The sequence below is a fragment of the Echeneis naucrates genome, chromosome 13 (genome assembly GCF_900963305.1).
Source record: "Echeneis naucrates chromosome 13, fEcheNa1.1, whole genome shotgun sequence".
Lineage (NCBI taxonomy): Eukaryota > Metazoa > Chordata > Actinopteri > Carangiformes > Echeneidae > Echeneis > Echeneis naucrates.
In genome coordinates, this window is record NC_042523.1 from 3,166,257 (window position 1) to 3,179,707 (window position 13,451).

General features: G+C 42.0%; 1 protein-coding gene across 1 annotated transcript in view; it reads left to right on the top strand.

Moving 5' to 3' along the window:
• LOC115053405 (apolipoprotein B receptor) overlaps nucleotides 1-13,058 on the top strand; it is a 30,711-nt gene extending 17,653 nt beyond the window's left edge. Inside the window, exons 2-4 of the mRNA XM_029518070.1 lie at nucleotides 6,374-7,935; nucleotides 9,139-9,654; nucleotides 12,158-13,058. Of these exons, the coding sequence (XP_029373930.1) occupies nucleotides 6,561-7,935; nucleotides 9,139-9,654; nucleotides 12,158-12,180 (1,914 nt within the window). The 5' untranslated portion in view covers nucleotides 6,374-6,560 and the 3' untranslated portion in view covers nucleotides 12,181-13,058. The remainder of the gene's footprint in view (nucleotides 1-6,373; nucleotides 7,936-9,138; nucleotides 9,655-12,157) is intronic.
• The last annotated feature ends 393 nt before the right edge of the window (nucleotides 13,059-13,451 follow it).

A 13,451-nucleotide genomic window follows, 5' to 3' on the forward strand; every position in this document is an offset into this window, starting at 1 on the left:
AAAGACGCAGAGAGACAGGTGGAGCAGAGCCAGACAGGGGAGATAAAATGAGACAAAAGATAGAGCAGAAGAGGTAAACCTGGCAGATAAAAAAATAGAGCCACAAGAAGAGACAAGAAACGAGAGGAAAATTAAGACAGACAAAAAAAAAATCGAGAGAGAAAACATGAAAAAAAAGGAGACAGATGAAAGGAAAAACCAGACAATGACACAGTCAGAGCTGAAGAATGAAGGGCAGAGATGGGGAGACACTCCGCAATCAACTCGTGTTTGTGTCCCTCCTCTTCTTTAATCCATCCTCAACACCTTCTTCTTCCTCCCTCAGTTGCCACCATTTTGTCATATTTTCCTCTGTGTGATGCTGTTCCAACACCCCACGGCTTCAGGCTCACATGCTCCTCTGCTGCTGCAGCAGCAGCATAATCACCTGCCAAGAAAAAATATCTACCCAAAAAAAAGAGAAACTGAAACAGAGGTAGCATGGCAGCATGGCGCCGTAGTGGTTAGCACTGTTGCCCAACAATAAGAAGGTTGCGGGTTCAGTTCCCTGTGCAGATTTGCATGTTTTGGTTACTTGGTGACTCTGAAGATCTGAGTGGTTGTTGGTCTCTGTCTGTCTCTGTATGTTGGTCCTGTGATGGACTGGTGACCCCGCCCTCACCCAGTGTGAGCTGGGATTGGCTCCAGCACCCTGAGACCTGGAAATAGGTAACTTGTAGAAAATGAATGAATGAAAAAGAGGTGGCCATTTTGGAGCAACACCATAGTCATTACAAACTCATATTTATCAGGATTATGACAGATATAATAAACTGTTATAATCTTATAGTAAGTACACTGTAAAAAATAAAAACTGTAAGAAAATGGTGAAAGCACTGGCAGCAAAGTTTCCAAACGGATACTGTAAAATTACAGTAAATAACTGTATCACAGATCTGCATCCAATAACCATAAAAATACAGAGTAGATTTTTAGTCAAAATCAATTAAAACACAACATGTTATAGTTGTTAAATTCCCATTATACTGTAAAATGACATACATATTATATCAAAAAACATTAAAAACAGATACCTTTCAGATTAATCGCGGTAATTTATTTTAGGAAACAGCAAGTCTATCTACAGTAATTTCATGTTAAAATACAATTTTTCCCATGTACAATAACAACGTTATAACGTATAAAAACAAACTAGGTTTGTGAAATTAAAAATAAATGTCTGCAAATATTAAGTATTTATCTGTCATTTTAGAGAATTTGTAGATTAAAAAGCAACCATTGGGCAGTGGAAAAACAAACTAAATCCATTAAAAACGGCTAAGTTTAAGGACAATCCCTGTTAATTAAGGGTATTTAGTAGTCATTTCTTTTTGATTCGCTGCATAATTGTGGTTTCCTCAAGAAAAAAAAACCATGATACAATTTATAAACAAAACATGTACCTTTAATCAAATAGGAATTTCTGCTAAAGAACTGGAGCAGTTCATTGGTACAGCAATGTACATATAATTGTTTGGACTACCAGGCACCCATATGTTTTAGAACAAAGCCATCCAAGCGTCCCAGGTAGTAGACACCATGACATTAAACAGATGGGAGTCCATCAAAAAGTGGTTGCACTTCAGCAAGTCAGACAGGTAGAAAACAAAATCCAATCACTGGTAACCCATCTCACCTTGAAGCTGCAGACAATCCCAATGGATGCGAAGCTGGCTGTGGATGAGCAGATGAAAAAAAGCTTAAGGAGTAGGAGCCTGCAAAACCAACAAAATGGGGCTCCAAGATACTCACCTTGGCTGGTTCTGATGGTGTCCCGCACGACTTTGACATTTACACTGGGAGAGTTGTGAAACCCCCTGAGCTGCCAGATGTAGGAGCAAGTGGTAATGTCCTCCGCCTGACACAGCCAATTCCTACGCATCAGAGCTACAAATTGTTCTTTTACAACTGGTTCACGAGCGTCCCTCTGATTGTCTTACTTACTCAGCATGGAATTTACTCTGCTGGTACTGTTCATATCAACAGACTACCAGGTATCAACTTGATGAGTGATGCTGAGCTGAGTTCAACAGAAGACGGCCATGGTTGGAGAAACCACCTTGCATGCTGTGAAGTGGTATGACAACTGTTCAGTCAGTCTTCTGAGCAATTCCACTACAGTCAATGATGTTGATCGTTGGGATGGCAAGCAGGAAAAAGTAATCAAAGTTAGAGTATAATAAGAATATGGGTGGTGTAGATCTACTGGACTCGTTCATCGCACTGTACCGGAACAAAATGGGGTCGAAAAAGTGGTACTATCAGCTGACGTTCCACTTCATCAACAAGACCGTTGTGACTGCTCTACAAGAGGGACTGCAGCAATGCAGCAGCAATGGAATGAGAAAAGACCAAGATCAAGGTTTATACGTTCAAGTCATATATTACAGAAAGCTTGTGCAAAAGTGGAAAGAATCTTGAGCACAAGAGAGGTCTAACACAGTTCCACAATTGCTGGGGACTATGAAACAAAGAGGAGAAGAAAACCCACTACACCCATTCCATCCTGAAGTGCGTCTGGACGCCACAGCCCACTGGATATCATGGACAAAAAGAAAGGGAGATGCAAGATGCCAGGATGCAAAGGCACACTTCAAGCTAAGTGCAGAAAATGTGACTCCCACTTCTGGTGTCACAAGATGTACAAATACAACAAATTGTAATAAAAAAACACAATTTCAATGCAATCTTAAATTGTGGTTAGTTCACTCTAATTAAGCACAAAACCTAAAATTACTGAAAATATCTAAATCTACTGGTATTTCATTGTTTTATTGGAAAACAGGAAAAATCTTTATAAAGAACAATTCCTGTAATTTTACTTTTTTTTCTTTTCTTTTTTTTTTTTTACAGTGTAGCTATAATAGCTACTTTGTTAAGGACTTTTTTCTGATTGTGCTTAAATCCTGGATTTATTATTAGAAAATGGAGAATTGATGGTTGAGATGATCTGTTGCCTCTGTCACAAACCTGTATTTTCCCAGACTACAGGTCCCATCAGTCCCATTCCTTCTGATAACCTTTCACTCTCTTCACGAAACCTTTGGCTGAATCCAAACATTCAATCTACTTCAAAACTAGTATGTATTATATGCTTTTTGGTCTGAGAGTTTGAGCATATTCATACATTGACTGGGATGACACAACCATAATCCACCCAGTCCATGCAGCCTCAGATGTTGACTTCCAGAAAGACTGTCTGGGTGGGTGAAGAGGTTGGTTTACGTCCATACTGAGTTGTAAAGTCTGATCTGTGCACATTGCACATTTTATGCAAATGTGATGCAACGACAGTAAACACTTTAGCTGCATCATATCAGATGAGTCTAACTTTGAAATGAAATATCTGTAGAAGGATATTAAGCAAGTCAAACCTCTGAAATAAACATAGTGCATGCATTTTGTTTTGGAGGTGTTTTTTATTTTTATTTTTTTTTCAACACGACGATGAAAGACGCAATAGTAGCGAATGTTGAAATAAAGTAAAGCAGCACAGCTTCCTGTAAAGCACATTCTACTTTCCTATGTAAAGTATGTTGATCAGTATCAGCAGCTGAATTATTGATGGGGAGAATATTAAATCGCCAGTTTTGTAATCTGTCCAAACTCAGCTGTTAAAGTGAGAGAGCAGGCTTCGTGCTGCACAAGTTCAAGCCTTTTGATAATCTGTTCCAATAAATTATTAGCTGAATGTAAGGAATCAAAGAGTCTGGCATATGGCATCGGCAGCAAGTAAGTCACAGATGACGTCTAGTGGACTTTGTCAGTTATTCAATGAAAGCAGAGAAAAGATGTTCAGACAACAATAGGAAGCCAAAGTCCCTGTCATTGGCACAAACTAACTAATCTATTGGCACAACACGGTATCTCTGGAACCAGTTGTCAGACATTACAAACTAATTTCATTAAACAACCTTAGTGCCTGTTCACAGCGAGGAACTGACGTTGACACAGCGCTGTTTTAGACAGAATACAGTCAACAGTCAACCTTTTCCTGTCAAGGATTCCTAAACTCACAAAAAGTAATTACAAATCCCCATGTGGTAAGATTTTGTCCCAACAACCCATTTCAATAAGCTGCCATATTTCATATGTTTAAAAAAAAAAGAATTTTGAACCCCTGACCAAAATATTCAACCTTCTTTTTTTAATTTGTGCAATACTTATAGCATGTTAATGATCCACAAGAACCCCCTGCAAGGACCCTTACAATGACCACTGACATGCACTGCGGATGGGTTATTTTTTTACCAGTGACCCGAAGGAACATTGTGAACAACCAAGTGTCATTCAGGATGTTGTATTACTGTTTAGCAGAAAAACGTCAGAAAAACGTCAGCTGGATAACCAGCCAACAAACCAAGTTGTTTCTGTGTCGACAGTACAGAGTGGTTTGTAAGGAACGTGGCTACACAGCTAACACACTCGCCGGCTATGTTCACCAGTCATTCAATCTGTCAGAGCAACAATCAGTAAATAAGCCGGACATTGAACTAGTCAGTTGTCAAGGGATGATTGGAGTAAGCTATCCAATCAGTCAGTAAGTCAATGAGCCATCCTCTCTCCAAGGCAGTACAGCAGAAAGCAATGCCAGCCAGCAAGTGTGGCAGTCAACCAGCGTGTTGCCCAGTTGGCCAGTCAGACAGTCAATTGTGGCAACAATGTAGTGAGATTATCTGAAGCATGTGATGCATGTGTTTACACCTCGCTCTCTTAGTCCATCTGAATGTGCTTTCCTCCCTCGCTTGCCACTCTGTCTCTCCCCTGTGCGATCGTCTCTCCATCTGAGTGCCTCTCTGTCTGAAGCACTCTGCCTCCTTGAGTCTGATTCACTCTCTCACGTTCCCCTCAGAGCGCATGTGACTGTATTCACTAAACTTCTGGCCTCTCGTCAGTTGCTCTGTTTGAAAGTCGGCCACTCTGCATCAGTATGTGACTCACAGCGTGCGTTTCATTGATCTGCTGATTCATTCACTAAATTCTCCGCAGGTGATACAACCAAGCAGCCAAAAGTCTGCTGGTGTTCCATATTTCTCTTTATGACGTCAGGGTAGATTTTCTGACTGACACCAACAAGCTGTACAAAACTCATCAATGGGTCACACTGTTGTGTTTGGTAAAATGTTCCCTCAATAACATTTACATGCACACTGTGGTTTGTTTTTGCTTCATATAGCATCCTGCTACCAAAAGGAAACACTGGAATACCAAATATGAATCCACTGAAAATAGTCCTCAACAAAAATGTTTCCCTCCTGAACCATAAGAGCAACAAAAACATTTAGTAGATGACTTGAAAGAATCACCCAGGGCCTGGGAGCAGAGTTATTGTGACTAATAAGACCAACTAAAAGTTTATTACCACTTTTTTTGAAAACCAGAGCTCATGTCTCTTGGCTGCGTAATCCAAAGAAGAAAAAAAAAAAAAAACAGCTCCAGTATGGATAACAAAAGGGAATAAGAAATAAAATACTTACTCCTGCTTTGACTTTAGCCCCTAATGAAAAGCAAACCAGTTGATGGCAGGTTCACAAGTCAAACCAACTCCAACTAGTACAAACAACTGTGTAAGTTTTTGTCAATTTTGAAAGTATGAGACTGTTAATGGGACGTCATCAAGGTTTTTTCTCAGCATGAGCTGGAACTAGATATTTTTAACAGAACGTTTATAAACAAGCTTACTTATACTTTATGGGAAATGTGAAATTTGGTGTTTTGTGTGCTTGACAAGTACTACTGAAAAGATAGCTGAGAGACTAAGTCGCACCATTGGTCATCTTAATGCCATGCAATTGAGTAGTTAGATTATGTGATCGGTTCGCTGACTGACTGCATTTTCCACATTGGTTGTAAGCTTTTCAAACAAAGTTAGCAGCAGTTTCTGTAAGAACTCAGGGCATTTACGGATAGATTTACAAACTTGTAGCAACTACAATGTAGCAACTTTTGCGCAAACCACTTGCGCTTACCCAGGAAACCCATAAAATGCTCTGCATTATATTCAGTTCTCTTATTGTACAGATCAGCAGTATTTGTCTTTAACAACAGACACAACACTTCTGCAAGAAGAGTATCAGGAAAACAGTCACAAAGGGTGTGAATTTTGGAGCATGACTGATTGGAAAGCATCATAATTGCATTGCATTTCTCACTGGATATTAGGTTACACCTTTTCCCCCATTCAATACTGAGTCTAGACTAGACTAATTGAGTGCCCATGATGTTGATGCAGACTATCACCCATCTTGGCCCTCGCTCTCTTTTATCCCTGTACCCATTTGTTTTTATGCTGACTCATCACTTCTCTCCCACTCGTCTCTCTTTATTTTTACAGGAATTTGGAGGACTAGTATGATGCTGAGTATCTTTTCTCCTTGCCACTGTTCTACGCCTTGCTCTCCATGACCTGAGAGCACCACCACACCGGGAGGAACGAAACACTTAAGAGAGAGGAAGAGGAGGGCAGAAGGTCCAGGAAGGAACGCACTTTTTGTTGTTATTGTTTGTTTTCCCTTGCCGAAATGGCGGCGACGGAGGCCAGCGCTGCACCGGTAGTCCAGGAAGATGGGAAAACCCCGGAGAGCAAACCAACAGAGGCAGAGCAACCAGCTAAAAATGCAAATGTAAACTCAGAGACTGTCAACAGTGAGGTTGTTGATAAAGATGGCACTGCTGTCAACAGTGAGGTGGTCGATAACAAGGAGATTGTGAATAATGACACAGTGGTGGCAGCAGCTGCAGAAACTGAAGAGGGAGGAGAAGCAGCAAGTGGGGAGGCAGCCCCTCCTCAAAGCTCAGAGAATCCCTCTTCTGCTGAGTCCAAAACCTCATTCCTGGACTCGTTCCTCAGCAAGAGCGGCCTTGGGAAGGTGATGGGAGGTCGGAAGAAGAAAGAACAAGGCACAGGTGCAGGAGCAGAGGAGAATGCAACTGAAGGAGGGGAGAAAGTTAGAGAGAAAGGAGAGGAGGCTGTAGCAGCTGAGGAAGGAGCAGAAGGAGGTGCAGAGGGAGAGGCAGCGATAGAGAAAGCTCCAGAAAATGGGGTGAAGGAAGAGGAAAAGAAAGCAGAGAAAGGAAAGCCAGCTGAGGCTAAATCCACGGTTCGGGATTTGATCAGGAAACCTGTGGCAAGAATCTTCTCCCATCGCAGCACTGAGAAGAAGGATGGTGCTGCCACAGAACCTCAGAAACAAATCAAAGTTCGATCCAGGTCCCTGGACCGACTGGAAGATCCTGAAGCACTGAACACCACTGCAGACTCCTCCATAGAAGAGGGAGGAGCAGCAGGTGGAATAGAGGGAGGCGCAGAGGGTGAGCAGAAAGCCTCATCCTCATCGGCAGCCATCAAGCACATGAAGCGCTGGCACTCCTTCAAGAAGCTCATGGCTCAGAAAGCACACAAGAAAAGCGGGGGAGGAGTAGAGGATGGGAAAGAGGATGGAGTGGAGGGAGTAGAAGAAGGTGGCGGAGACTCTTCTACGCTTGACTCCAAGGAGTCAGGGCAGAAGAGGTGGAAGCTTAAACGTTCCTGGACCTTCCAGGGCCTGAAGAGGGACACGTCCATGGTTGGCATCAGTGGCAAGGCCAAGAGCTCTGACAAAGACTCTGCTGATAATGCAAAGCCAGAGGAGGCAGCAGCAGGGGGAGATGAGGCGGGAGAGGAGGCCAAGACAGAGGGAGGCGAAGACAAGGAGAAAGCAGAGGGAGGCGAGGAGAAGGAGAAGGTTGATGGAGGGGAGGAGGAGAAGTCAGCTGCCGCAGGAGGTGGGACGGTGACACAGCATGCTAACGAGATCTGGACCTCTTTCAAGAAGCGTGTTATCCCCAAGTCCAAACGAGCCAACACAGAGTGCACCACCAGTGCTGAGGAGGATGCTCCAGCTGTTCCCCCCTCAGGTAAGATGGCACAAGTACATAAATCTAACTAATAAACTACCAAAGTGAATACCCAGATGCTTTGCTTTGTGACATTTGAAATGAAAAGGTCTTACGTGATAAAGGTAGCTGTCTGTATAATCTTTTATTATTATTATTTGTCATGTCAAAACAAAGCCATCATCCTCTGCCATAACCCAAGCACGGCCCAACCATATCCAACATCCAGATTGATGGGGGGGTTGTATTGTTATATTTTTACTGCATAACTCTGAACAGTGAGCTAATCAAGAAAGAGTACCAGAGGATCTCTTCAAACTGGCTCACTGCGATGAAGAACTAGACTTTTGCTTCTTAAACCCACAGAAATATAATTTTATTCTATTGAAACCTTGATCAATCCTTAATTTGACTATGTGTCAAATGTGTGACAGATGTGTTGGGATCCTTTATTCCAGTCTTGGTATTACCTTTGTATTACATGTTAACAGTGTTTGTTTTAATGGGCAGTTCAGCAGCTGATATCAGCATACGTCCATAATATGTAAGAATGGAAGCTTGTTGTTCATAAAGGTTCTGCATAGACGTTATAAAATTCAGCCTCAGTTGCTGACAGTATGTTCACTTCCTGTCCAGGGAGTGCACACAGAAGTCAGTGGCTTGCTAACTCTGGAGGAGGTAATGTAATTGAACATTCTCCAAAATGAAATATTCAACGCCTGATGTGAAATTCAAATCACACTGTAGCTTCAGTCAACAGTAACGACTAAATTTAGGTTACTCTCTGCTCTGGCTGAAAGGAGAAAACGGTCCAAGAGCATGGAACCCTGAGAAAAACAGTCTCAGTCTATTGCATTTCACTGGAGAATACCTAGATAATCTTAAACAGAGGATATTAGTTTTAACTGAATCCATTTTCACCTCAATTTCTTGTCTTCCTTTGAAAAACCAAAGGACATGCACATTTGCCCAAAATCAGGTATGGAAACACAACAATGCATGGCAGGTTTTCAAATCTGACTTTCACCTGGAGTTTGGAGATCGAAGGTAGTTTTTCTTTTTGAGTCAGCTTTAACAAGATTTACTATGGGCCAGAACCAAAATGACTTTTCTCCAAGTTGTGAGAAATATCTGAAGACATTAAATCTAGTTATCTTGGCTGTCAAGATTGTAAAAATTTCAAACACCTTATGCATGAATCAATTTACTCTCCTCTATGTCCAGGTGAGGAGGGCACAGTAGAGGAGGGCAAGGACGGCAAAGATGGCAAGTCCGCCAAGGCCAAGCGCTCACATTTTGGCCGTGCAGTTTCTCTGAAGAACTTTATCCTGCGAAAGGGCAAGTCAAGCAGTGTGGACCTGGGGGAGGGTACCAAGGAGGAAGAAGAGGCCACTGAGGGAGGAGAGGCAGGAGAGGCAGCAGAGGAAGGAGGTCCTGACAATGAAGCTGCAGCAGCAACTGAGGAGACTAATGACAAAGAGGTGGCAATGGCTGAGAAAACGTCAGCAGAAGAGAGTGGAGGGGAGGTTACCGAGGAGGCCGAGACGCTGGCTGAAGGTCCAGTGACCAACGGTGAGAACGGGTGCTCCAATGGCACGGCAGAAGAGAATGCCTCACACAATCACCAGGAGGAGGCGAAGACAACATTGAGCAGCCCCGTGAAGAAAAGCAAAGAGACAGGGGCTGTAAAAGAGGACGCCAACACTAAGATCATCAACGCCACAGCGACTGTGAACAGCGGTGAGTTAGAGCCTTCAGACCAGGACTTTGATGAGCCACAAAACATCAGCTGCATCAAAGACGGAGATACTAACAGCAGGCAACAACCTGAAGTACCAGCACTAACAAACAATAGCAATAAAGAGACTAACTCTATCTGTCATGAACCAGAGCTAGCATTAGCCATTAGCAGGGAGGAGGGGGAGGGAGGGCACACAGAGTTTCAACAAAGTGAAGGTTGTCAGGATGACTCAGAGACCTGTGAGCAGGAAAAGATGGTTGGAAGGGAGCAGGAAGAGGAAGAGGAGGAGGAGGAGATGAGGAAGCTGGATCTGCGAGAGGCAGCAGTGGCTATTGTTCAAAATGTGATGTCAGCCGCGACTGACCAATTAGAGAGGGAGCTGTGCGTTGACAATGGTTTAAATGGATGTTGTGACACCAACATCAGATACTAAGTCAATGCACACAAATAATAACACAAGTTTATGCACAGGTTATGCGTGCATATGGATTTACACCTAAACGTGCCAAATTTAAAGCTGCGCATTCGAGCACAAGCAAGTACACATACGCATGCAAGCACATGGTAAAGTTTCACACAAAGTAAAGACACTGTCAACTTTCCTGCTGACTGCATGAGAGAGATAATGGAGTTAATCATGAATCCCTTTAATCTAAATGTAGTTTAGTTGTTAACTAAGTGTTTGCTCACCTGTAAATAATCTTAGTATAAGGTAGAGGAGAGCGAGAGAGAGAGGGAGAGACCCCCCTTTGACCATCTGCTTGTTTCTTTAGAATCTCAAGTTTGTGAGCAGTTGAACAAAAAAAACAAAAAAAAAAAAACAAACACTTTATTAATAATAAGGTCGTCAGTGTTTAGCACAAATTGGCAGGGCAGCTACAGTTGGATGCTGACTGCTCGTGAACTTGTACGTTTATCTGATGCAGGCCTGGTCATTTTTCAACAACATACACTGCCAGTCAAAAGTTGGAAAAACTTTCCTCTTCACTTAACTTTTGACTGGCTGTGTATATGACATGAGGAAATATGCTGGGAGACATTTTATTTTTATTTTGTAGGACGTTTGCTGAGTACTCGCTCTACTTCACTTTTCCATTTGAGGCATTTTGTGTGTCTTTACTTGGGAGCTGCTTGGAACTCCCGAACACTGGGCAACTGACACAAATCTGCCTGTGAACCAGAATGTGCTCTGTTCACTCCTCTATTAATCATCAGTGGGGTGCAACATCCTCCTATTGCTCCCGCCACTGCTATGTGAGGTTCAGTGTCCAGCAACTGCCTCCTTTTGGTCTCTCATAGGCCAGCAGATGCTGGTGCACAGCACTGATGCTCCGGCTGCCGATGCCATGAAATTTACTGGGGGAGTCTTGGAAGGTCTGGAAACTCTTCCTAAAATTTAACCGTGTTTAACTCAGAGTTTTTGACCTGAGACCAAGCAAAGTTGCAAAGTTCTGTGATGGTTAAAAAAATATATAGGGCCATAACCGTTTACTCTGGGTTAGGTGGATACTTGAACTGGTATCATTCTTCCGATATTTAATTCTTTTTGGGATGTCTTCCACCCAACACTAAAAGAGTTCACTGCGAATTTCTACTATTGGTATGTTAGCAAAGTTTCAGTTTTGATCAGCCAACTCATCGCTGTCTCTTTTCTCTCTGAATGAACCCATGAATGAATATTTTACGTTTCACATTTTTTACCATGAAAATGCTTTCTGTGAATAAAAAAACAACAACAACAAAAAAAAAAAAAACACTCACATAAGAGGGAATTAAACCACTAAAAGCCTCATTGCAGATCCTCAACCGTCTTGTTTTGGCATCACTTTTCCAGCCACTGTACAGGCAGCTAGCTGCTACCTGTGGCTAGCTCTGACTAGCTATAACTAGCTGTAGCTTAGATAGTTAGGTGTCTGTTTGCTCTGAATGATAAAAGCTGGTTTAGCAGACATCCGTAGAGTCCATCAAAGGATTAGTTGGTAAAATTAAAGTGTTGTGGAGCCCCTTCAACAAGCCAGATTAGTATGCCTTCCCTCACGCCCTCTCTCTCTTTCTCTGCTGTTCTCTCAAGGGAGAAAGACCAATTCTATGCAGACAAACAAACCTATAAACGGAGAGTGAGATTATTTATTTGACTTTAGGGAAAAGACTTTTCTTTAAGGCTGAGAGTCTGTCAACTTTGAGCACAGTCATCACAAGATACAGTTTGAAGGCAAAATGGGGACGGTGAGAGACAAACTGTACTCCTTCATGGTCTCAGTCATGTGATGACGCTGTGTTTGAGTTTTCTCATGAAATTGTTGTGTTGTTATTGTTGTTTGCTTTGTGTAAATTAACTTTAAACTAACTCAACATGAGATACCAACATCTGTACTAAACCACACATACAACACATAACCCGTTTCATATGACTGTTTATTATTCTGATTATTATTATTATCTTTTTTCCAAGACCTATTTTTTAATACTTTTTTTTCAATCTCTTCTGTTATCATTTACCAGACAAAAAGGCGGGAAACGTGTGAGGCCACACAAAGAGGATTAGAACTGGCCGGGATTCGCTGAGCAAGGAGCTCTAAGCCCCCTCCCCCCATCCACCCCACTCTCCTATCCCACCCCACCCCCAACCCCCATCCCTCTGCCTCCTTTCTCCCGAGTAAATGGAGTAATCACATGTTAACAGAACAGGTCACCAAGTGGAAGAGAAGCTGAGAGAATGAGAGATGCAATTCATGTAGACGAGAAGTGAAAAATAATAATTACTCAGAAAGCAATAATTCAAGCCCATTCTTTTCGTCCCCATTGCTTTATCCATCCATCTGTCCATCCCTTGATCTACCCCCACCCTGCATCTACTACATGGCATACATACAAACATGTACATCCAATGAGTTTTTTTTCTTCGCTTGTCTGTGAGATTTTATATTGTCTGTGAGAGAAAACGTAAAACACAGAAATAGCAAAAAAAAAGGAAAAAGAAAATCGAGACATTCCATCCTTGCTCCTGTCCCCAGCTGCCCTAATTTGCTCCTCGTTGAACTACTTTAACACTGCTCTCTGTCTCTGCTGACTCCTGATTGGTGGATTTAAAGAACAAAAAATAAAAAAAGGACTGTTAGTTTTATATCAATGGCCATCTTGGTTTGTAGTTGCCCCTTGACTCCTCTTGGCCCCTCCCTTTCCCCCTTTCTTTCCATCCCATCCCAGTAGATATTTGACAGTACAGCAGGACCATGTTGCTCCAGTATATAAACTGCCCTGAGGACTGCCACTTCCCAACCAACACTGCAATGTCTTCAGCTCTGTGTGTTTAATGTTTTTAGACTGTTATATTGTGTACATGAATAAAAAAAAAAAGAAAAACCAACATTAAATATTAAGCCAATAAGTCAAAATGTTTTGTTTGGTTTTTTTTTTTCTCTTCTTTCTCCGGTTTGTTTTGGAATAGTTTTTTTTTCTTCTTGTTTTTATTTTTTAAAAACACATCTCAATGTTACTGCGGTCTGATGATATGCTGTAATTAAAAAAAAAATAATAATGATGATGTTTTGTTGGTCCAAGTTTTCAAATGTCAGCTAGCAAATTGTCAAGAAAAAACTAGTACAATAAAGTCTAAAATCTAACAACTAAAGTGCAAGTCATTGTGGGGTTTTTCTATTTTTATCTGGATGACTGAGATGTTGCACGCAGTTGGGCAGGCGGAGGGTGAAAGGATGGGGCAGGGCAGGCCTTTATACTGGAACACCATTGGGTGCTCATTAATCTGTGTATCGATAATCTCATCCTTTTATGTAAT